At 48.9% G+C, this 23675-nt stretch overlaps 1 protein-coding gene across 14 annotated transcripts in view; it reads right to left on the minus strand.

Moving 5' to 3' along the window:
* Positions 1-23675, minus strand: part of Lpin1 (lipin 1) — a 106736-nt gene that overhangs the window by 16040 nt on the left and 67021 nt on the right. For 4 of the 14 annotated variants that reach the window (XM_039112195.2, XM_039112201.2, XM_039112202.2 and 1 more), the window contains 11 exons: positions 22111-22236; positions 19678-19776; positions 17150-17279; positions 14072-14378; positions 13270-13363; positions 12083-12273; positions 10555-10648; positions 9174-9243; positions 7466-7543; positions 7226-7318; positions 2983-3062 (listed from right to left, as the gene is read on the minus strand). In XM_039112195.2, the coding sequence (XP_038968123.1) occupies positions 2983-3062; positions 7226-7318; positions 7466-7543; positions 9174-9243; positions 10555-10648; positions 12083-12273; positions 13270-13363; positions 14072-14378; positions 17150-17279; positions 19678-19776; positions 22111-22236 (1362 nt within the window). Of the gene's footprint in view, positions 1-2982; positions 3063-7225; positions 7319-7465; positions 7544-9173; positions 9244-10554; positions 10649-12082; positions 12274-13269; positions 13364-14071; positions 14379-17149; positions 17280-19677; positions 19777-21037; positions 21178-22110; positions 22237-23675 lie in introns of those variants that run through there. The other 10 variants (XR_010052085.1, XM_039112197.2, XM_063261888.1 and 7 more) reach the window with 6 other exon arrangements.

Genomic DNA, 23675 nt, shown 5'->3' on the forward strand with positions numbered 1-23675 from the left:
AGACAGACACCAACGGACTCCTCTCTGGACCTCAGCCAGCTCTCCCATAAAACAGCATGCTCGACCAAAGTCCCTGCCCATTCCAGTATCTGCAGATTCCATACAGAGTCCCCAGGGCAGACATGGTCCTGGAGCCTGAGCCACGTGGCATACTCCAGACAAAGGCATCCTCGTCAAGCAGGATGAGCTGAAGGGCCCTCTCTGAAGAGGAAAACATTGGTGCTCTAACCAGACTAGAGAGAAATGAGATCTGAACGTAACTGCAGCTCTTAGTAACAACAGACTGATGTATGCCCCTGTGGGGAGGGGCGATGAGTGTGCGAGTTGGAATGGCTGTGATTTCCATCTGCCGCTTAGGAAAAGAACGGCCCACTAAATTCATGTGTCGTGCCATGTTGAAGGAACACAGGGAGGGAAACAGACTCCAAAACCAAAGCGGGAGTTGTACAGTTGGCTGCTGGCAGCGCTCCGATGGGCACGTGGACAGCGGTTGGAGGCTGCCACCTTCCAGACTTAACCACTCAGAGTGGAACAGGCTGTTCCTAGGCAGAGCCTTCCACATCCCTCTTGAAGTGGCTCATTAAATGTCACTTGCTTTATGGTGGCTGCAAACGGCAACAAAAGGGCCCCAAGTCATTTGAAAAATCTGTGTTCGGATGAGGAACTGTGAACAACGTTTAGGTTAGTGCTTGTCACAGCACACATTTTTCAAATGGCATTTTAATTATTTGTATGGTGACAAGCTGTTTGCTCAATTATGGAACTTTGGGGACTGTTCTGTCAGTCAAGTCTGTCAATTAGAAAAACATTCAGATGCCAGTTTTTTTTTTCTTTTAAGGCATCACATGACTCTGATAAGAGCGGAAGTCAAGGGTGCTGCCATACATGAAGAGGTTCACATCCCTCGGGAGAGCCTCCTCACATTTCAGACTCTCAATTGCACTACGCAGGAGCCAGTTCATAATTTCTCCAGTTGGATAAGTGTAATTCAGGACGGGGCAGAGTGGGGCTGCATTTATGCAACAGGAAACACATTTCTCCACAGTTCAGTCCAGACAGGAAGAAAGCCCAGCACAGCACACACAAACTCCAAGAGCTATGCTCCATGAGTGTCCTGCTGTCCCTCTGCCCTCAGCCCACCCCATGTCCTTGAGTTCCTCCATGGTCAGAAATAGAAAGGATGAAAGTCGTGCTAAGAACAGCGGTGGAACCGTGTGCCCTGTGCCGCTGCCCATGCTCCTTAACACCTCACGGGGCCCCAGGCCCCATCTCCTCCAGCTCTAGGCCTGGCCAGCAGCAGCAGTGTAAGTTTGGAAGACACTCAGCACGTGGCCCATGCAGTACATCCTAAAATAGTTTAAAATACCCAGTTTAGGATTACCACATGTCCTTAGGTGACTATGGTCTGGCCTGGTGGGCCTGTGCATTCTCATCAGGGAAAAAGAGATGTCAGGGCGCCTCACCCTGTGTCACAGATGGTGATGCAAAGAGGAGTCTTAATGAGTCAAAGGTCACAGAGAGTCGACCTGACACCACCCCTGCTCCTGAGCCCTGCTCTGAGCCACTCTGGCCTGTAGACACCACTGCAGACAGACAGAACTCTTGACCAGAATGCCAGGAAGACAGTGCTGAGGCTCACACTGCTGGGCGTCTCATCCATTCCAGGCCTGGGCACAGGAGAGCACAGAGGAGCAGGGCAAGGAGAGTACCACCACCTGGGCACCAGGAGCAAACCCAGAGGGCCAAGAAACAGCCCGTCCATGCCGACCATGGTGGACTCCCAGTCTTCAGTTCTTCTCCACCCTCTTACCCCACCCCAGCACCGTCCCTAATTAGTCTTCTCCATGGAGAATCAGAAAGGAGGCCCTTCCTTGTCAATGGAACAAGTTCCTACCAACAGAGAATTCTAGAAATATATAGAATTCTAGAAAAATATATTAATTTAAGGTACAGAGCTGTGGTCTGGAGCCAGCGGACATGAAACCTAAGCCAGCTTTGCCTGCAACTGAACAGGCACACGACACAGGGACGCCCTCATCAGATCAGGTAGATTCCATGTTCTCAACATACCCCAACCATAATAGGCCTAGCTTTGGCCTCCAAGGTACAAAACTGATGAAGATGTAGGTGGGACCCTCAGTGACTCTGCCCACATGTTCTAGCTGTTGAGTAAGAAAATCTCTGCTGCCCGGGGAACAGGAAGGCTGTAGTGGTCAGGTATCAGTATGTCAGTTCCAGTATCAACATCAGCATGGACAAAAGAGACCACCCTCAGAGTCAAGGTACCCTCAAGTCTTACAGAGACTGCCCTGGAAACAGAACTGCAGACGCTGACTGGGGTGTCAAAAGCCAACCAGGGCCTCAGCTGAATAAAGTGCTTGCCGTGCAACCATGAGGACCTGAGTGGGGATCACCAGCACCCACTTGAAAACCGGACCCATCAGCTCACATCTATAACTCCATTGCTGAGGCTGGGGGATACGGAGACAGGTCTCAATGACCAGGCAGCCTGAGGCCTGTGAGAAACTGCCTCAGAAAACAAGGTGGAAAGCGACAGAGGAAAGCATCCTTTAAAGTACAGAGCTATGGCCAGGAGCTATGAAACCAAAGCCAGCTTCCCCCATAAATGTATCAGGACACAGGGAAGCTATCAGCAAGTGAGGAAGAGTCCAGTGCTGACCTCTGACCTACACACATGCACTCCCGGGCGTGTGTGTGCGTGCGTGCGTGCGTGTGTGTGCATGTGTACCAGGACAGGACCAGGAGAGATAGTCTAGCTAGGTATCTTGATGAGGACTTCCTTTTCCTTGAACCTCAGCTGTCTGAGAAGCTGCATACACCGGAGCAAGGAGAAAGACAAGTCTCAGTCCCCTACTGACTCCAGGAACGCAGTGTCAGGAGGATGTGAGCCACTGCCTGTCCTCATCAGGGACTGGAGGCATTGCTGCCCGAAGGACACCCCTCCCCCCGACTCCCCAATACCTGGTGGTCAGGCCAAGCTGTGCAGGCTGCTCTCCGGTATTGTGGCCCTTCCCAGGCAGGCCCTGCTCAGGCTTGCTCTCCTAGAGAAAAGGACGAGAGGCCATCAGAGAAGGAAGGAAGGAGAAAGGACTCTCCAAAAGCTCGGGTCCCACCCAAGGGCTCCCTAAGGTCCAGGGCGAGACAACGAACGCACACACACGTCCAGGACGGGGACCCACACACAGGAGACTCTGGCGGGGTGGTTGTTTCGGCAAGTCCTCACTACTTCTTTGCCTAGAAGTATCCTAAGACTAAGGTGAGAAACATTTTGACAGAAACGAGTCTGTTATCCATAAGTGTTCCTGGCACCCCACCAAACGCCACCATCCCTGTCACAAAGACGCATGCTTTACTGGGGCTGCCTGGACTCCTGAGCATCTGATTCACGGCATCATCTTCTAATTGCCAAGAGAAATATTCGAAAATATTTGCACACCATATTTTTCGCAGGGAAAATGAGAACACATTTCTCTCTTCCAATGCAGCGAAATCCTACAGGGAAATGTCCCTTGGATACACTGGAGAGAGCCTAATGTGTCTAAGAAAACCCTGGGCCCAGGCCCAACCACGGCTTGCGTTTGTACCACAGGGCAAGCCAGCTGACTCTTCCAGCCTCGCTTCCTCAACCTCTCAGACAGTGATGGAGTGGCTGATACAGAAAGCATGACAGCCACCAGGGAGAAAGAGGGGAAGGGAGAGGACAAGGCCAGGGGACTACCACTGAATCAGAACAGAGCAGAGAACATTTCAACAGATGAAGGAGACACAGGTCAGGAGACAGGTTAATTACTTCCAATGTCATGTTTTAATAAAGCAAGCAAGTTAGCTGGACAAGGTGACTCATGCTTAAAATCTCAGCACTGGGGAAGCTGAGACAGGAAGACAGCTGCAGGTTTGAGGTAAGTGGAGCTCTAGACACTGTCTCAAGGGGGATGGACATAAATCAAGCCAATAGGAAATACGTTAAAGTGTGTGTACTGGAAACTAGTTTGAAATATTCCTTCAGCTGGTTGGATGGATGGATGGATGGATGGATGGATGGATGGATGGATGGATGGATAGATGCAAGGGTCTTGTTATATAAGTCCTAGCTTGCCTGACAATATGTAACCTGGACTGGCCAGCAGTCTGTGGCAATCCTCCTGCCTTTAGTATTACAGTTACAGGCATGCAATGCCATGCCTAGCTTTACTTTGTTGGGTTTTGTTTGTTTCTGATTGTTCGGTTTTTGGCATTTCCTTTTGTTTTGTTTTGTCCTGGTTTGGTTTGAGACAGGGCCTCACTATGTGGCCTTAGCTGGCCTAAAACTCACTAGACCACTCTGGTAGACCAGGCTGGCCTTGAACTCATAGAGATCCGCCTGCTTCTGACTCCTCAGTACTGGGATTAAAGGCATGCACCACCATGCCCACCTGCTGTTTGCTTTGATAAGTATAAAAGCAACAAGACATAGCCAGTTATTTATTATGGACTGAATGATTGTGAGTGAGAACAGTTAAGAACTATTCATTGGGGGCTGGGGATTTAGCTCAGTGGTAGAGCGCTTACCTAGGAAGCGCAAGGCCCTGGGTTCGGTCCCCAGCTCCGAAAAAAAGAACCAAAAAAAAAAAAAAAAGAACTATTCATTGGGCTCATTCGGAAATGATTTCCATCCTTTACAGAAACGTTTAATTCCATAAATGCCCCTTAATTACACTGGAATTCCCCTTAAGTCTAACTGTTGAGACTCTAGGAAACCTACAAATAAGAAGTCTTTGAAGTGTACTTCTTCCTGAAATTCTAGAACATTCTGCCCTCTGGTAAGAAAGCTAGAAAGCCCTTAATGTTTTAAGTCCACTGCAGGATGGCATCCATGTTTGTAGACTTGCTGAAACCCTTGGAGATACCGCAGCAGGTGGCAATATGCAGATGCCCCAGCAGCACATCAAAGGATCTGCAGACAGCTCTTCAGGGCACCTTCTCCCTTTAAACTCACAGAATCAAAGGAGTTCAGTGATGCTTCTGGTAATGTTTACATAACCTTCTGGTTTTCTATACTGCCTTCCACAGAAGCAAGCATCCCTCACTAAGTACATACCTAATCCTACACCAGCTGCACAGCTGTCAGTGGTTTTTAATCTTCCTGGAACTTAGGGAGGCAAGGAGGTGAGAAATGTTAGTCAAATAGAAGGCCATGGTCTACAAAAGCAGCGACAGCAGGCTGGGTTAATCTGGCACAAAAAAAGAGTTGAGTTGCTGGTTACTTAAGTGAAGATGGAATCAAAGGGATCCCGACAGCACGAGGCAGGAAACAGCATTGCAAAGGCCCAGGCGTAGAGTCGCTTTTGATCACAAACACTAAAGGATAGAGGGAGAAGACAGGACAGCATGGGAAGTCAGAGCTAGAACCCGCAAGTACTTTAGGATGACAAAAGCCTTGGTCATCACTGTAGAAGCCCTGGGAAGCCACTAAAAATGATGAAGCATGGACTGAAGAGACGGCACAACAGGAAGAGCACTTGCTTCACAAGCAGGAGGGTCTGCATCAGTCCTCAGCACCTACGAAATAGCAGGGCCCAGCTAGACACGCCCATAACTCCAGATCTGCGGCAGGTGGAGGCAGGAGGCTAACAGAGTTCGCTGACTTCCAGCCTAGCTCCAGGCTCAGTGGGAGACAGAGTCTCAAGGGAATGAAGAGAAAAGGAATAGAGCAGGATGTCCAGTGCCCTCCTCCAGCGTACACCAGACACAGACACACTCTCACACATAAACACACACATAAATACAGACAGGGCAGTGAGAGGACGACGGGGGTGGGGGTGGGGGGGATGAACATTACCGTGTGTGTGTGTGTGTGTGTGTGTGTGTGTGTGTGTGTGTGTGTGTGTGTGTGTGTACATGTACACATCAATAAGGAAAAAAGTTTTGAACAAGGAGCAACATAAATTAGGATCACCACCTTAAACAGATACAGAGAATAAGAAAGAGGAGGCAAGAATGGGCTCAAAACACAGCTCAAAGGCAGCCTGGGAGAGGGGAAGGTGGTCTGGACTTGTAGGAGAGCAGCTAAAGGGAAATGTTCAAATCTGGGCAACACTTAATCTGTAATCTCACAAGCCTCCATGGACAGAGTATGAATAAAGGCCATGTCCAGCCATAGATGGACGGTGGAGCCCTTCCCAGCCCGCTGCTTCCACAAAGGAAACCCTGAGCATGCCTGGAGTAGCTCCCACCTGCATGCCTGGAAGCTTCTGCTTCTCTGGCTAAGTGACAGTGGGTGTGGGACACAAACCAGTGTCTGCTTTGTCTGGCCTGGAAACAAGAAATGGAGTCACCCTGAAGGCATGAACGAGTGGATGCTTGAGGAAAACCAAGAGGTGAAAGCAAAAGAGAAGGGCCCGAAGTACAGTGCAGAGCTGGCCAGAGGAGGAGCGTGAGAGAGCGTGGAGAAAATCCAGGAGAGCCCTGAGCCTGGAGGCCAAGCAAGGAAAGTGATCTGGACACGCGCCGAGAGATGGAGAGAGACCCAAAAAAGCAGAGCCTTTCCCAGGAACTCAGGCAAATCCACATGGCGTCAGACCTGACCCCTCAGGGACACGACTAATGGCTCGATCAACAGCCACAAGACTCAGCAGCGTCATCCTCATCGGCACAACGTGCTTTAAAATCTAAGTGATGTCGAAACCCTTCTGTGATGGTCAATATTGTCAACTTCGCAAGATCTCGGTTGGGTCCTTTAATCTGGAAAGACACACGCTAACTGTGGGTGGCACCATTCATGGCCTAGGGTCCTGGACTGAACCCAGAGGAGAGCGACAGCCTCCACTGGCTCTCACTGTGACCGGCTAATTCAAGCTCCTGCCACCTTCTTGACTCCACTTTCAGTCTGTGAAGCACAATAAACTCCACCTCCCTTAAGTTGCTTTTGGGTTTTCTGTCCCTGCAACAAGACACACACCTAGTACATCTTTTTTTTTAATGATAAAGAAACCGCAGAGTAGGAAAACAACTTGACCTGGGTCTATAAGCCAGAAGGTGACAGAGCCAGGCTCTGCTGGCCTCTCCTCCATCCTCACCCTCTGCCTGTGGCCCCTTTGCAGTAGGACCAGCTCGCCAAACCCCCGCATTATGGCGTGTGTCTCACTCCTACAAACAGAAGAAGTAAACCCGACTACACCAAACCAGACCTCACGGCGTGCAGCCCCACATCACGGTCTCCACTCACCTCTTTGATTGTGGCGTTTCTTCCTCTCCAGGAAAACCACCATCTCCCTCCCTTTTTGGGCATCTTATCTCTCATGATGGATTCCACAGTGGCCTGTTTTAAATGGATGGTAACATAAATAATGGAACCAAAAAAAAAAAAAAAAAAAGCTCAACGTAGCACACTCAAAACAAAAGAAAACATGCGTACAAATCAAAGTCAGAGGCGAAAAGCAAATAAACAAAACAGAACGCAACATACTGTGGGTGGGCTGAAAATTTTAGAAAGGCAAAACCTAATGGCGTCCAAAATCATGTGGAGGTAACTGAGGCACGAAGACTTAAGAAGATGGAAAAGAACCAACGGACAACAAGCAGAATGTAACACAGCAACAGGAAAGAAAGGATTAGGAATCATTAGTGGTTAGTAGATCCTAAGTTTTCACATTAAAATGGCTGATTACAGTACTATGAGCTTTAATATGGTGATTATGAAATAAAACATGAAAAAAAATGGTCACTACAGCACAGGATCAAAAAGCTGGAAATGCAGCCAAAATGCACAGGCTTTGGGGTTGTTTGTTTGTTTGTTTGTTTGTTTGTTAGTTTTTGGGTGGGTTTGTTTTTTTTTTTTTTTACTTTTTGGCTTTTTGGTAAACTTAAGCTTTCAAAGTTTGACCAACTTAAGTTTAGCAGACTGATTTAAAAATCAAGGTTAAAGACAAAATTCCTATGGATACCTTGCATACAAAGCTTCAAGGGGGAGATGAGACATAAAATAATTTTGTAAATAATTCCAACTAGCAATGCCTGACTTAAGGCTATTTGGGGGCCAAGGGCAATGTTATCTAAACTTTCGTCTTCCATTTAGAAGGATTGTAAGCCACCGTTACCTCAGCTAAAGAAGAAACCTCTGAGTGGGGAAACTAAGTATTTCAATCTAACAGGACACAAGTAGGTAGACAGATACATGATTCACAGAGTTGGCCTCAAATATGCAACTTGTATTTAAGAGATCTGTATCTGACACAGAAGGTAAACCGAGCCCACTTAATGCGAACCGTGCATACAATGTTCATGGACAGCACAACCTACAAATTCATAGTCTACTCCCCACCTCCACCCCAGCAAGGCCATCCACAAAGACAAGCCCTATGACCTGAAAAGAAAACCTAATAGGAATTTTAGATGGAGTCTAAGGTTCACCAACAACAAAAACAGCCAAGAAAACCCTCAGACAGGATTACAGTACGTAGGCACTGTCCTGTAGGGAGTTCAATCTACAGCAATCTAAAAAGTTCCATGACACGTCATAAGTAAACATCACTTCGACAGAAAATCTAAAGTTTAGATTAAGAAATTAGCCTCAATTCATAGGTAAATGGAACAGCCACCACCAACCGCCAAGCAGAAGGCTACTTAATAAATGACACTGGGGTACCCTGAGGTGACTGTGAACTTTTAGACCCTATAATTCAAGCAACCTGCCTCCTTCCAAACTGTGGTCCAAAACCAGCTTGCAACATGTTCAGAGACAAATCCGCACTAGCCCTGTACTGTTCACACTCATTCTGCAGCTCTGCCGAGAACCAGGTTAGAAGTTATCGAGCTTTGAGCAATGAAGCACAAAGAATCTGTCCTGCCTCCATTTGAGAGAAAAGTTCTTTTTTTAACTAGACAGAAAGGGTGAAATGTGGCAAGGACCTTCCCCTAATGAATAAAGATTTCAGGGGACCAATCACTGGGCGAGGAGTGGGTGGGATCAAGAGCCTACAATACATGATTTGCGAGCCTTGCCCTGGTGAGGAAGGGAAGTAGGGTCAGGTACAAGACAGGATGATCTGAAACACTGATGTGGGTAACTCGTGAGCATCAAGACACCATGGCCTCAGGTTTCCAAAGTCGAGCTACGATTCCCCCACTAACCTGTCCCTCCCCAGGCCCCTTGCCTTAATCGTGTTAGCGCTCACCTTTGGCAAAGGTTTCTGGAAAGCCTGCATCGCCAGAAGTAGAGGAGCTGCTGTTGTCCAGTTGTAGTACCTAGCGAGACAAGGAAATGGTGTCAGAAGAGGGGGTGGGGACAAAACCATGTCTACTGCCACGTGGGATGTCATGGAACGAGTGGACCCCAGTGAAGCCTTTTATCAGGCCTCCACGCTGCCCCTATCTACACAGTGCCTCCCTCCTCCTGCTCATCTCACTGCTGTGGTGAAGGCGAGGGTCAGCAGTAGACAAGGCAGGAGGGTGAACGCACACACATGCCACCAGCTGGGCAGCAGCCAAGTCCCACTGTGTGGTCCTGCTCCAGGCCATGACCTACTGACCTTCACAGCAAAGGGACAGGCAGCTACTCCGTAAGCCCCTAAGACGACACAGAAAGCACTTGCAACCTCCTCTCAGGGGGGAAAGTCTACCACCCTCAGGTCAGCAGAGATCACGGCATACCAGACCTCAGATGGCAATACACTAATGTCTCTAAGGGGCAGCTGTGCCACATGCATGGACACCACGCCTGACGTGGCCAATTTCAACATCTGGTGCAGGCACATATTAAAATCCTCAAGATACGGCTGGGGAGACAGCTCGGTGGGTAAAGTGCATGCCCTGAAAGAATCTGATTTCAGATCCCCAGTACCCACAGTAAAAAGCCAGGCCTGATAGCCCAGACCCATAACTCCAGTGCTAGGGAAGTATGGAGATAGGGGATACCTAGGACTTGCCCTTCAGCCAGTCAGGCCAAACCAGCAAGTTCCAGATTCAGTGGAGACCCCATCTCAAACAATAAAGTAGACGACCGGGCATGGTGGCAACCACCTTTAATCCCAGCAACTAGAGAGGCAGAGGTAGGCAGATCTCGGCAGATCTCCGTGAGCTTGAAGCCAACATGGTCAACATAGTTCCAGGACATCCAGGGCTACATAGAGAGACCCGGACTCAAAAAAACAAAACAACAACAAAAAAAAAAGATAGCATGCTCAAAGATGACAGACAATGTAGACGTCTGGCCTCTGCACACATACATGTGTAAATGCACACACATACATACATACATACATACATACATACATACTTACATATATACATACACACACATATGCAAACACACCATATACACACACCACACATGTATACTTACCCAGAAAAGGCACACCCACATACACATGCATACACACACACACACACAAACATACACACTCCACAAGACCCGCAATAATCTCGACCCAGCAGCTGCATGGGAACACAGCATTTTACAAATAATAAAGGTGATGACTAACTTTAGCAAAGACTTCGTTAAGGCATGACAGAAGCAGTACCATGCCACTGCCAAAAGGACTGTCAATGAGAACTCACTTATTACCAATCTTGACCACGAGGTTGGGATCATCGATGATAGCAGGGTTGTCGGCAAATTGCTGATATGACACGGCTTGTTCCAAAAATGCATCTGTGGTGGCAACAGTAGGATGGGGGAAAAAAATCACAAAGGGTATTTCTTAAAGAAACAGGCCAATGTTCAGCTTACTCATCGCCATGTGCTTCCCTGAGAGTTTGTAAACTGCACCTCATCAGACAGTCCTACAAATCCTACAGAATGCACTGGTAAAGAGGGAGCATGGCTTCCTGTTTTATTGGGGTGGGGGGATGTCTTAAGATATCAACAGTCTCACTGGCCCAAATCCATGCGCACTCCTTCCCTGGGGAATCCTAAAGCTTTGGGTGACAAAAAGTCCCAGATGACAGCAGACATGGGGGATCACTCCTGTCAAGGAGAACAATGTCCCTTGGTGATATAAACCCATACATACTGGCCTCCAACAGGAGCCCTCAGGATCATAATGAAGACCTAGTGTACTCTCTGGGCTTCCAGCCACCCTGACTACACAGGAACTCGGAACTCCCACCAGCAGTGCACTGTGCATTTATCAGGCAGGGAGTTCCAGTATGTCACCAGCAGAGCAAGCTGCCCCATCACAGCTCAGGAGTATAACAGACGCAGGTGTCAAAACTGTGGTCTCAGAAGATGCAAAGGAAAAAAGGATCGAATCGCTAGGAAGGGCTGGTGGCACCAGGCCAGGATAAGAGGGCCCAGTCTGTGCATAAGAAGTCTGCCTAGGAGGGACACCACCATGGTCAGTGGAGCAGGAAGAGCACTACCATCCCTGCTGGAAAATCTGTCCCCTGGGGATGGAGCAGAAAGAGCAAGCAGCAGTAGACGGGAAAGAAGAAAGGTGGAGGAACATTAGGTTCAGGAATCCAACAGGCAACCGCTGCTGCTATACCAGCGAGGGGTCTCAGGCATGCACAATGGACCCATCGTGGGACATTAGCCCTTTCTTTCCAGAACGGCAGACAGTGTACGTAAGGCCTACCCATATAGTAGCCTCTGGAACCCAGTGGGGAAACATTTCCAGAATTCCCCAAACTAACTCAACTGCCCTTTGCCTCCTCTGGGGCCCCAGAGATTTCACACACACTCCCAACGTGATGTGACATCCAGAGCGACTGATGACCCCCACCCCGTGAGGGCTGGCTCTGGACAGAGGGGACACCCATTTGTACTCAACAATCATCTCCGAGCCCAACAGCCTCCTTGGTGTCTGAAGGCCCTTGCACCCTGACAAAATTCTAACTGTAACCAGATTCTTTTTTTTTCTTTTCTTTTCTTTTTGGAGCTGGGGACTGAACCCAGAGCCTTGCGCTTGCCTAGCAAGCGCTCTACCACTGAGCTAAATCCTCAACCCCTGTAACCAGATTCTTATGGGACCAGAGAATGGTCCTTTTACTCACAGCCAGGAGCTAGAGAACTGATCCTAGAGTTCTCGGCTCAGGGTTTCTGACCAGCGGCCACTAGAGGGTGCTGTCCCATACAGCCTAGTACCTTTGGTGATCTCTCTGTGGTCACTGAGGCCACCGCAGAGGGAGATGGCGATGGACGGCAGGTCCCTCAGGCTGTCGGAGGTGCTCTCCACGCCGCTGTCAATGCCCGAGCTACCCACCGACTGTGGGGACTGGTTGGCTGACCTGGCTCCGTTGTCACTCGCTTGTTTGGGAAGCCCACCGGGATCCCCACTGAAAGGAGAGAGAAGCTGTTCTGAGCATCCCACCCTCCTCGCTCCGATTAAATAATCAATGACCCTCTAGAAAGCTGCACCAAAAAGGAGCAACTGCTGTCACCTCAGGGCAGCTTTGCCATCAAAACACTGGTACAGACATCCAAGTTAAAGGACCCAGCTCAAGAGGGCTTCTCACATTCTCCTGTGACACTCCAAGCCCATATGAAGTAAACCCAGAAAAAGTGTGTGCCTGGGAGGCCACCGTCACCCACCAGGGCACTGGGCCTCCCTATATCCCAAGGGAGCCACGGCTGGGTTGTTCCCCCAAAGCTGAGTGTGAGTCTGTGAGTCCCACTCAGGAAGGATAAGTCTCTCTCTCTCTCTCTCTCTCTCTCTCTCTCTCTCTCTCTCTCTCTCCCCCCCTCTGTGTGTGTGTGTGTCTCTGTCACTCTGTGTGTGTGTGTGTCTGTGTGTCTCTGTCACTCTGTGTGTGTGTGTCTGTGTGTCTCTGTCACTCTCTTTCTGTCTCTGTCTCTGTCTCTGTCTCTGTCTCTGTCTCTCTCTCTCTCTCTCTCTCTCTCTCTCTCCCTCCCCCCCCTCCCCCTCTCTCTCACTTACTCAGTCACTCACTCACTCGGATGGGAGCCACTAATCACTGAAACCCAGACTCAGGCTCCTTCACAGAATAGCCTTGAGCTCACATTCCTGTAGTGAGTACAGGGCAGCCATGTGCCCCTACAAACACACACACACACACACACACACACAGAGAGAGAGAGAGAGAGAGAGAGAGAGAGAGAGAGAGAATGGGTGTGTGTGTCTTTAACTGGCCCTTCTTATACTACAGAAAATGATATCAAAGCCAGATATGATATCTCAACCCTGCAATCCAAGCACTCAAGAAGTTGAGGCAACAGGACCACCATAAATTCAAGGATACCCTAGACCACAGTTAGACTGTATCTCAAAAGCCAAAAAATAAAGTAAGCTGAGTAATGAAAAGAACTTTTACTTCTTGGGGAAATACAGGGCAGCCACTTCCGGGTCCATGTCTGTGAGGTCATCCAGATAAACGCCATCAGCTCCGAGGTGCCGGCTTCGTTTATCTGAAAGAGTGCATGGAGTGGGTCAGAACGGTGTTACCCCAGAACCCAACTCGGGAGCTCCATCTCCAAGAACAGCATCTGAGCCCGGTGCAGATCTGCTCCCTAGTACAACAGCTGCCTCCCCCTCCTGCTTCCCGTACCCCTCCCCCAAAGAGCCACACACTTCTGCATAACCCAGAGGGAGCGACAGCATAGCACTCATCCACAGCACTGTCAGTGTCCCTCAGCAGCGAAGCTGTCACCATGATTACCGTAATTGATAGCTACACTTCCCTGCTGACACGCTAAGGCACAGACAGCATCCCTACGGCTACAAGATGGGTCCCTGGGCACCATGTTCATAGACCTCCTCTCCACTCCCTGCTGAGAGACCTGTGGCTGGTCAATACAAGCCCTCGGTGCTGCACCAAGCTACCCGGCTAACCGGGGCGGGACCCAGCATCATCACTGCTTGGCCCTGGTGGCGAGCTGATCAGGCATCACTGTCACTGACAGGGTTGGGTAACACGGATCTCTAAAAATGCTAAACATGTCTGTCCTCACACTAGGACAATCTCCTCACATGGTGAGGAAGCACAGGTTGAAGATTAAACACAACAGATACCATGGATCTGGGCCTTCTCTGACTGATCTGAAACTGGACAAGGCTGCAGTGTCTCTGGGGTGCAGCCTGGGAGTAAGCGGGGAGCCCCACGCTTGCGCTCATACCTTTTTTTCTGGAAGGGGAATCTGACTTGCTTGATGTCTGTGCTGTGCTGGAGGCTGGGGCCTTGAGCTCTTCGGCTACAGACAAAGGTGGGGCTGCGGCCCCCAAGGCCTCAAGGTCCTCCTCATTCACAAACTGCATTTCCGTCTGAGCCTTGCTCTGGTGGATGAGCAGCCCCCGGGCCATTGTTGGGGACTGGTCACTGAAAGTGTCTGAAGACTCGCTGTGAATGGTCTGGAAGTGGATTTTATCAGCCATCTTCCGACCTCCTAAGGGGCTGGAGTCTTTCATCTTGTGTGGAGAAGACGACTGTAAGAAAGGAGAAAAAGAGGGAAGGGGGACTTGAGGAGAGTTGAAAGCCCAGGCAAAGAGAAAAGTTGCAGAGCCAAACAAGAGGTCAGTTAACACTCTGCAACTCGGCGTAGAGAACCCAAGAGCAGGATCTCAGAAGCTTGCAGAGAAAACGTCGCGGCCCTGGCATCATCTCTCTCATGGCCCAGGTTTTCACTGCGCTGCCAAGGCTGAGTGGCCGAAATGCACCCAAGTGTACTTGGGAGGGGTGGCACGGCATGGTGGGAGCTGTGGACACTTTGGGTCCGAAACTGAATCATAGACTAGAAGGAGGGACACTGCTGCTGGCTGTGACGACTCTGATACATCTAAGCCGTGTGCACTTTCACCGGGCCATCCCTGCCCAGATGAGGACCCCCCCCACCCCCCGCTCGCCATCTCCCATGAGCTCTGTGTTCTCCCTGTAGCACTTTGCTTTCCGTATCTTCCTCATTCTCCTCCAAGTCTAGTGAGATCTCAGTTACATTTAGAATTATGAGTAAAAATTAAATAAGCACAAGGAAGGAAGGAAGCATCAGCTGCCAAGCAGAAGTGACTGAAAGTGAGGGAAGCTAAAGGCCGCCAGTGCTGCAGCCCCCACCACCCTCCACAGAACGTGAGGTGGGTCTCACAGTGGGGGATTCTGCAGAAATGAGAATAAATGCATTCTGTCTATGCGGAACAATGTGGGGGAAGGGATCCCCACAAAGCCAATCTCTGTTACCACAGGGTAATGGCGGGGGGGGGGGGCGCACAGGCAGCACAGGCAGCAGCTAAAGAGAGTAAGGATCTCCATGCTGCTGGCCACGCACAGCCTCTCTGGGACCTGGGATCAGGCTGCACGCACCCGTTGTGAAAATGCAGAGCTGTGTTCTTAAAGCCCGCATCTCTCTAGATGCATGTATCAGACTTCACTAAACTTTCTCCCCAAAACTGGGACTGAAGACGCGCGGAGGTGAACAGTTTGCACGAGAGGGAACTTACCATGCAGAGACCTGCAGTTACGGTACAAGGAAGGCAAACAAGGCCTGAGGTGCTGATCTGCATAGACAGGCCCTCCCTATCTGAAGTCCCTGGGTCCCTCACAGACAAAACCACGCTGAGGCAGGTCTGCAATTAGAGCCGCTCGGTCAGAAGCAGCCAGGTCTGTACTTTCACACTCGCTCTCCGGCAACTGCTGAGGTGAATTTGTTAAGATGTCTGGCTGCACCAGAACTGAGGCTCACAGACAGACCGATTAGAACTCTCCACCAAAGCATAGTACAGCCTGGAAGAGGAAGGGAGCCATCCATAACCAGCCACAACAGACCCACTCTCTGCCTTCACTCATGTATGTACTCACTACACGCTCTGAACGGGGCTTCCAGGGACCATAATATCCTCTGAGAACTTTGTGATATAGACTTAATGTAATGCACATATATGTGTACATATGTACTAGACAGATCACAGACAGGTGAGCTGTGCAGAACTTGCTAGACCAGCTCTATCTCTGACACCCCTCGCCCCACGTGCAGGGATTGCAAGCCTGCACCACAACACCAGCCCTGGTGATTTGTTCTTACAAGGTGGCAATGAAATCATTCAAGATGTTTGCCATGCGTTGAAACATGAGACAAAGTGTCTTGAAACAAAATATCGTCATCCTGAATTCTTGGAAATGCGCCTGCCAGCCTGCCATATATATGTATGTACACACACACACACACACACACACACACAGTGCCAACTGTATATGTGAACTTTACAGGGTGAGAAACTGAGGCAGAGCCAAAAAGAAAGGGAATAAAGAGCTGGTTCATACGTTAAGGGCGCACACTGCTCTCAGAGGACCACGGCTGGGTTCCCGGCACCCACGTCTGGTAAGCCAAGTTACCCAAGTCACAGCACACTGCCTGTGACTCCAGCTGCAGGGTGCCTATGCCCCTGCTCTCCTTGGGCACTTGCATTTAGATGCAGGCTCGCACCCATGCACACCCACATCATTAAAAATAACAACGTTTTTAAGGAGCAGGTGCTTAGAGAAGGCTTGAGGAAGCGACTTCACAAAGTATCTCTTTATCTTCTTATATTTTACTGATAAGGATACAAAGGCTTCCCCTTGCCCAAGACCACCTTGCTACAAGTGCAGTGGGGGAACCCACATCCAGGGCAACGTGCCTCCGGACCCTCCTGGCCTCCACCACACCCGGCTTTTCTCCATCCCTTCCAGGGTTTACAAAGGTACAAGATGAACAGCTCACCAGCTAGATGCTAGAACTATTCTGCGCTGATGAGCTGAAGCCTTCACACTCCATACCTGTGTTTCCACTGGCTTCTCCTCATCCCTATGCTGCACCCCCAGAGGCTTCTCTCTAAAGAACAAGGTGCACAGGGACTCTAGCCTTTCCTAGACCACAGCCTTCCTTCCAGGGGGCTCAGATTCAGTGGCTCCATTTCTATGACAGGACACCTCCCTATCCACCGTGGGCCTCGGGGAAGTAAGGCAGCAAAGTGTTTTTCTTTGCAGCTTCTAGAAGCTAATGTCTATACCCAAGCTGTGTTGTTTTCTTTACTGACCTAGCATTCACTGTGATACACAGTGTAGGTTCATTTGTTCAAAATACACAGGCACATCCGGTCCAAGCACACATCCGCTGAGTCAGCTCCCGGCAGTGCATCCCTTTACAGTGCTGGGATAGTAACTCCACATGATTGGAGCTAACTTAGAAACCCTCCAGGTACTATAGAACTGAGATCAAAAGGCTTACCTTTGCAGCCTGTGGCAATTCACCCCATAGCCAGAGCATTTCCAGGTTATTCTTTGGCGTCAATCTGTCTGCAGACTTACTGACCAGCTCAGAATCACTTTTTGGTGTTGAGGGCCGGGAGCCTGAAGGACTTAAGAAAACACAAATCCATGATTTGAGTGAAGAAGAAGGGGGGAAAAGCAGAAAACAATGACAACAACAACAACAAAAAAAACCTTTGGTTTTGTCCCAGAATCAAAGGTTCTAGTAACCCTGGGGCCATTCCCTCTGACTATCCCTCTTTTGGCCACTAGAGGTCAGTGTGCACCACATCCAACAAGGTGACCAGCCTTGTAGCCAAACTGAAGGACATAAGAAAAGAAAGAAGCTATAACTTAAAAGGTGTGGGGATAGAATCAGAACTGGAAACACTCAAAGAACTAATGGAAGAAGAAGGAGAAGAAAAGGAGGATGGAGAAGAGGAGGAACAATCAGAGACAAAGAGAGGAAAAGCGGGGAAGGGGCTCTTGGGTACAAACTGCTGTCCTTTGTCACACCCAGGCTTCTCACCTATGCTCTCGTTTTCCTAGCAAGCACCTCCTCTTCCCGGCAGGTGCAAAGGGGTCCTGACCAGCTGACACTGTATCCCGAGTTTAGACGTGGCTTTGAGAACAGGGAAAACATCTTGTGTACCAACTTCGTTACACTGGATCACCAGACAGCTATCTCCAGAAACATATCAAAGGCTTTCTGTGTCACCTCACTGTGCTGCTCCTAAGTGACAGTGATGTGCCTCCCTTCCACAGCACACAATTCTACCTTAACATTTGACCCAAGTCTTAAGTCTGTTCAGCCAAATTAGCAGGCCAAAAGCATCAACGTGGGTCTGATTCTCACAGACACCAAGCCGCAAGGCCGGAAGAAATAGCACAGAAGTTCTCTTTCTCTTTATTCTCCCACACCACTTCCCTCAAGAGGAACACGGCGGCCCTTTCTCGCAAAACAGGAAATGGCTTCCCCACAGACCCTATCTGTTCCCCTGGCTGCACTGAGTCTCACTTAACTGAGTCAAGTCCCACCTCCAACTCAAGAGGGCATTTCCTGTTGGTTCACGGAGAGAGCCCTCCCTCATAGTGCACACAACCCTGTGACCACATATATCTTGTATGTACACAGCTAGGCTGGTCCTGGTGCTTCCATAAAGCCAGACTACAGACCCTCATTTTACAGTGAGGCATCTGCCTCCCTTGGCACCTGCTGACCACTGATCTTTCCAATGAAGCACATTACCATAGGGCAACCCTCATGTTCTAGCCCTGACACGAGAGCTTCTACAATAGAACCCTACAGCATACATACACACACACACACACACACACACACACACACACACACACACACACACACACACACGAGCTTCTACAATGGAGGACCTACACCACACAGGAACTGGAGAGGCAGCTGGAGAGGTGAAACACGAAGGAGAGTAAATGCTCTTGGCAGAGGACTGGAATCCCCAGCACCCATCCCAGGTGCTCACAACTGCCTGTAACTTCAACTCTAGGGGACCCAATGCCCACTTCTGGACTTCACTTACACACGCACACAGCCACCTAGACGGACACACACATATGTGCTTTGGAGGTTGAGGGGTGAGGCAGTAAATATAATTAAATGTAAAGTCCGTCTTTAAATTTTAATTCAAATAAAATTGTGGAATTTATGTTTCTCAGAGAGAAATTAATCAGTGTTTACTTGATTATAAAGTTTCAAAAAGTAGATGAGGAATGTCTACAAAAATAAACAATACTGAGGAGGAGAGGAGACATCTCAGACACCTGCCCCCAATAAAAACACAAACCCATGCCTGCCCTAAGACGGCTCCTACGCCGTTCTCCTAAACTCTGCTCTGGACGTGCTGTGCAGTATGTGAATCCACTATACAGACAGCTAACAGGCTGTTTAAATATTTATAGTAAGTGGCTTGACTCATTTTCTAAAGTGACGTTCCAAAAATAGCTCAGAGACTTGTCTGTCAATCGCCAAACCACAGAAAAGACGGTCTCTCGGTCTCGGGCTCCTTGTCCTGATTTTCAAGGCCACTCACAGAGTCAAGCAGCACACGAGACAGACCATTCGAGGGGCTTTAAACAAGTCTAGTCCAGGTTCGTTGGTTAGGAACACACGCTCCCCGACCAAGGGCTCCACCTTAGATTCCCAGTGCACCAGTCCTTTGCGACTCTAGTTCCCGGGGGATCCATTGCCCTCTTCTGGCCTCCTTGGGCACTGCATGCATGTGGGTACACAGACATGATTCGGGCACGCATTCAAACATATCAAAGTAAATACATCTTTAAAATAAAATAAACATTGTCTTATCGCCTACTTATGACTCAAAATGAAAGGGAGTATATTGTTTCATAAGTTGGTTAGTAAATACAATTGAATTTAAGTGTTAGATCAAAATTTGTTTCATATCATGTCAGTTAGATTTCTTCACAAATGATTGGGTTAGAGTTAGATCACGGCTTCTGTAAGAACAGGTCTACCTTTCCGAAGCATGGAAGTGGCAAGACTGCAGAGGACAAGAGCTAGAGAGAACTCCCTCGGCCAGGTGAGGGGGAGTCCTCTGACAATCTACCAGGCTGCTGGAGGCACCGGACAGACACACAACAAAAAGAAAGGGGAAAAAAGTTACAGTCAGTTAAAACGAAATGTCCCATCTCTGCTTGCGGCACTCAGCACACCGCCTTTAACACACAAAAACATTTGGCTGGCAAATAGCGAAAGGCCAGTCTCTGTCGAAATCGGTAGGAAAGCAGTGTGAACTTTCTCTCGACCAGCTTTGTGGTTGAGGACGACCTTGAACTGCCTGGTTTTCTGCCATGACTGGGAGTGAATCCAGGACATCATGCCTGCTAGGCAAGCACTCCACTAACCTGAGCTACCCCCTAGACCATCAGCACAGACTTCCTGGGATGCAAAGACAGGAAGCTGCCAAACATCCCATTTGTCTTCCCCTTTCATCCTGTGCCCTTAGCCAAGGCAAGATCACTCATGTCTGGTCAAAGCTCAGCACTGAATCAAACTCCATGATCTACAGGCTTGACACGGGCTCTCTCTATTAATAAAAGCACACTGCTCTAAGTGTGGATGTAAGTATCTACATATCCTGTGTGTAATCCTGTGACAATAGTCACATAATCTGAGGCCATCAGTATCCTGGACTCACAAAGTGAACAGGAAAGGTAGTGAGGCCCTCTCTGGGCAGTTCTAAACCTTCCTTTTATATTCTTCAGGTTAATGAATATGCTTTTCAACTAGTTAGCAGTCTCTAAAAACCGTGCTCTGGGGGTTGGGGATTTAGCTCAGTGATAGAGCGCTTGCCTAGGAAGCGCAAGGCCCTGGGTTCGGTCCCCAGCTCCGAAAAGAAAAGAAAAAAAAAAAAAACGTGCTCTGTTTTCTTCCCAAATCAGTATATTTCTTTTCTTTGAGATCATCCCCCCTGAACCAGGAGAAGAACACATGAGATTCCAAGCATCTTAGAGATGCACCAACAGTTGTGTGCTGGGTATGAAGAATGGATCACTGATCTTAAAGATTTATTATGAAAACAATATTTGAAATATCTCATTAATGTTTTTAAGTGGACTACCTTGTGGAATGTGGGTCAAATAAAATCTATCTTTCAAGTATATTTGATGTTTTCTGCAAAGGTTTACTTTATTTTTACTTTTGTTTGTGCACACGCGTGTGCGTGTGTGTGTGTGTGTGTGTTGCTTTTTTCAGGGCATTTTATTACAGCAATAGGGAAAGAAATGAAAACAACATGTCTAACATAAAACTACATACATACACATATACATATGTACATACACGCATGCATATATATGGCTAAGTATTAGGTACCTAATGGAAGGTCTGATCTCTATGCGGGTAGACCCTATCCTCTGGTAGATGAACATCTCCTGTCAGTCCCAGCTAAGTCAGACATGATAGATAGCTCAGCCCAAGTTTATGACTGAGGCTGCCTCATTCTCAAGATGACCCTGAGCAAACAAAAACCAAGACAGGTGTTTGACAAAGATGGCAGCCCATGTCACAGCCCCAGGGTGCACCCTCTCCATTCTAAACTACAAGTAAATCTACAGAGTCCATTAGGATAGCCCAAGGGCACCATAGTCATCAGGTTTCCCAGCCTCTTGATTATCTCCATATCTCCAAACATCTCGAGCAAGTTAACAACCTGTCCCCACCCACCATGACATTTAAAGCTATGGTCCCTTAGAGGCCACAAACCATTATCATGCCCAAGATTTATCTGCCGCCCAAGAACCAACCAGTTTTTGCCCTAGCAGGAGTGAGCCTGTCCCATGGAGAACACAGGATTTGGGTCTCTGCCCTTCCTGGGTTCTCAGCAGAAGCACTCCAGAGACCCCTGTCTTCTGAAGTTTAAAGGATTTGAAAGCGTCTGGGGTCCTCAGGAAGCTCCCTGGTGCTTGGTGCAGCTGCAGCTCCGGGCTCAGGCTCACATGGGTGCTCCAGGGACGCACGTGCTCCTGAACCCAGCAGTATGGATTAACTGGAGGGCAGCAGCCCTCAGCCAGTCCTTGTTGGCGTCACAGGCCCCCAGCAGCAGTGTCCCTGCATTTGAAATTCACTTCAAGGCTAAGGACCAAAGTCAGGCTGGCCATACTGCCCTCTCCTGCTGCCAATGGGCACCAGGTAACTCAGCAGGTGCTTTTCCTCCTGCTGGGCCTTCGCCCCGCAGGACCTTGCAGTACGCCTGCCTGCAGGTGGGATCTAAGGTCAACGCAAGTCTGAAATTCGCTCACCCTCCTTCCACACTCAACCCAACTCACACCTCAGCACACACGCAAAGATTCTTATCCTAATTATTTTCAGTTGTAATTTCTACTTCACTATTTTTTTAGACATGCTTCCTATAGCTGACTTCTAAACACTCAAACATAGCAACTTACCTGGGGCTGGGGGACCACTCTCTGTCTGAATTGGGGTACGATGCTGACTGGGGATATGTTGAAATCGAGGGGAGGTTTTCCTTAGGAATATCATCTTGGAATGGTGGTACATCATTAGGAAGAGCTCTAGAGGAAAATAAAAAGCCATAAAAGAAAAATTACCAATTACCAAGGGCAGATTCATAATAGAGCCAAGTTTCTTCTTGCTTACATCTACGGATTTCACTAATTAGCATGACCTCTGACACACTCAGGCACACTCTAGGAAATGGAGATGAAACGGAAGAGGGGAAAGTCGGCACGTATAAATGTGCATTTGTGCATCTGCCTTGGGTGGGCTGTAAACCTAAAACGATCTCACCAGAGCATGAGCACAATGGCTGTACCAACCACCACTGTAGCATCCTCAAGCATTCGTAGGAACCTCTGGTAGCATCAAGTGTGAGTGACCACCACAGTATCCCCAAGCGTGTGTAGTCCTGGTAGCATTCGTGTGTGTGTGTGTGTGTGTGTGTGAGTGTGTGTGTGTGAGTGTGTGTGAGTGTGTGTGTGAGTGTGTGTGTGTTGAGTGTGTGTGTGTATGTGTGTTGAGTGTGTGTGTGCGTGTGTGATTGTGTGAGTGTGTGTTGAGTGTGTGAGTGTGAGTGTGTGTATGTGTGTTGAGTGTGTGTTTGTGTGTGTATATGTGTGTGTATGTGTGTGTGAGTGTGTGTGGTGTGTGTGTGTGTGTGTGTGTGTGTGTGTGTGTGTGTAGCTGGGGATGGAACCCAAGACTCACAGATGGTAGGCAAGCACTTTACCACTAAGCCTCTTACACTTTGAGATAAGCTCTCACTAAGTCACCCAAGCTGGTGATCCTCCTGCCTCAGTCTACCCAGTTCCGGGCTTCCTGGTGTGTGCTACCACACCTGTCTTGCATTACAGCATCTTATTGTCACCTTTCACATTTCCCCTCACCAGAGCCTGAGAGGTAGGTCAACTGGACTGTATCCAGGTATTCCACAACATTCCCGTTTACAGGGCAACTGCCACTCAACCACACACACACACACACACACACACACACACACACACACACACACACACACACAGAGCCCACAGAGAACATGGCTCATGTCTGGCCAAAGAAATAAATGGCAGCAAACGTGTGTCTCTCTGAATTAAAGATGACTGTAAAGCTCCCTAGCTTCACAGAGGGCCCAGACATTACAGCACATGGCTCCCGAGCCCGCTCCCGCAGAGGCCATCTGTCTACACTTCCGATGCTTCTGGAAGCATCTGAGGAGAGCCGCTGGAACGGAAAACCACAGAGAGGCCATAAGAACCAGTCCAAGACCAACAGCCCCGGTACCCACAGCAGGTCACAGGCTACAGTTAGGGAAGACAGTGATGCCAGCCAACGTCTAGTATAAACCAGAAGAAAATACAGATCTGAGGACGGGGGCGCAGCTCCATCGGCTTTGCCTAATATGCTCAGAGCTCTGGGTTCCATCCCAGTGCCACCAAAAAAAAAAAAAAAAAAAAAAAAAAGAGTGCAGTGGCTTACTCCTGTGACCTCAGCACTG

Source organism: Rattus norvegicus, chromosome 6 (assembly GCF_036323735.1).
Source record: "Rattus norvegicus strain BN/NHsdMcwi chromosome 6, GRCr8, whole genome shotgun sequence".
NCBI lineage: Eukaryota > Metazoa > Chordata > Mammalia > Rodentia > Muridae > Rattus > Rattus norvegicus.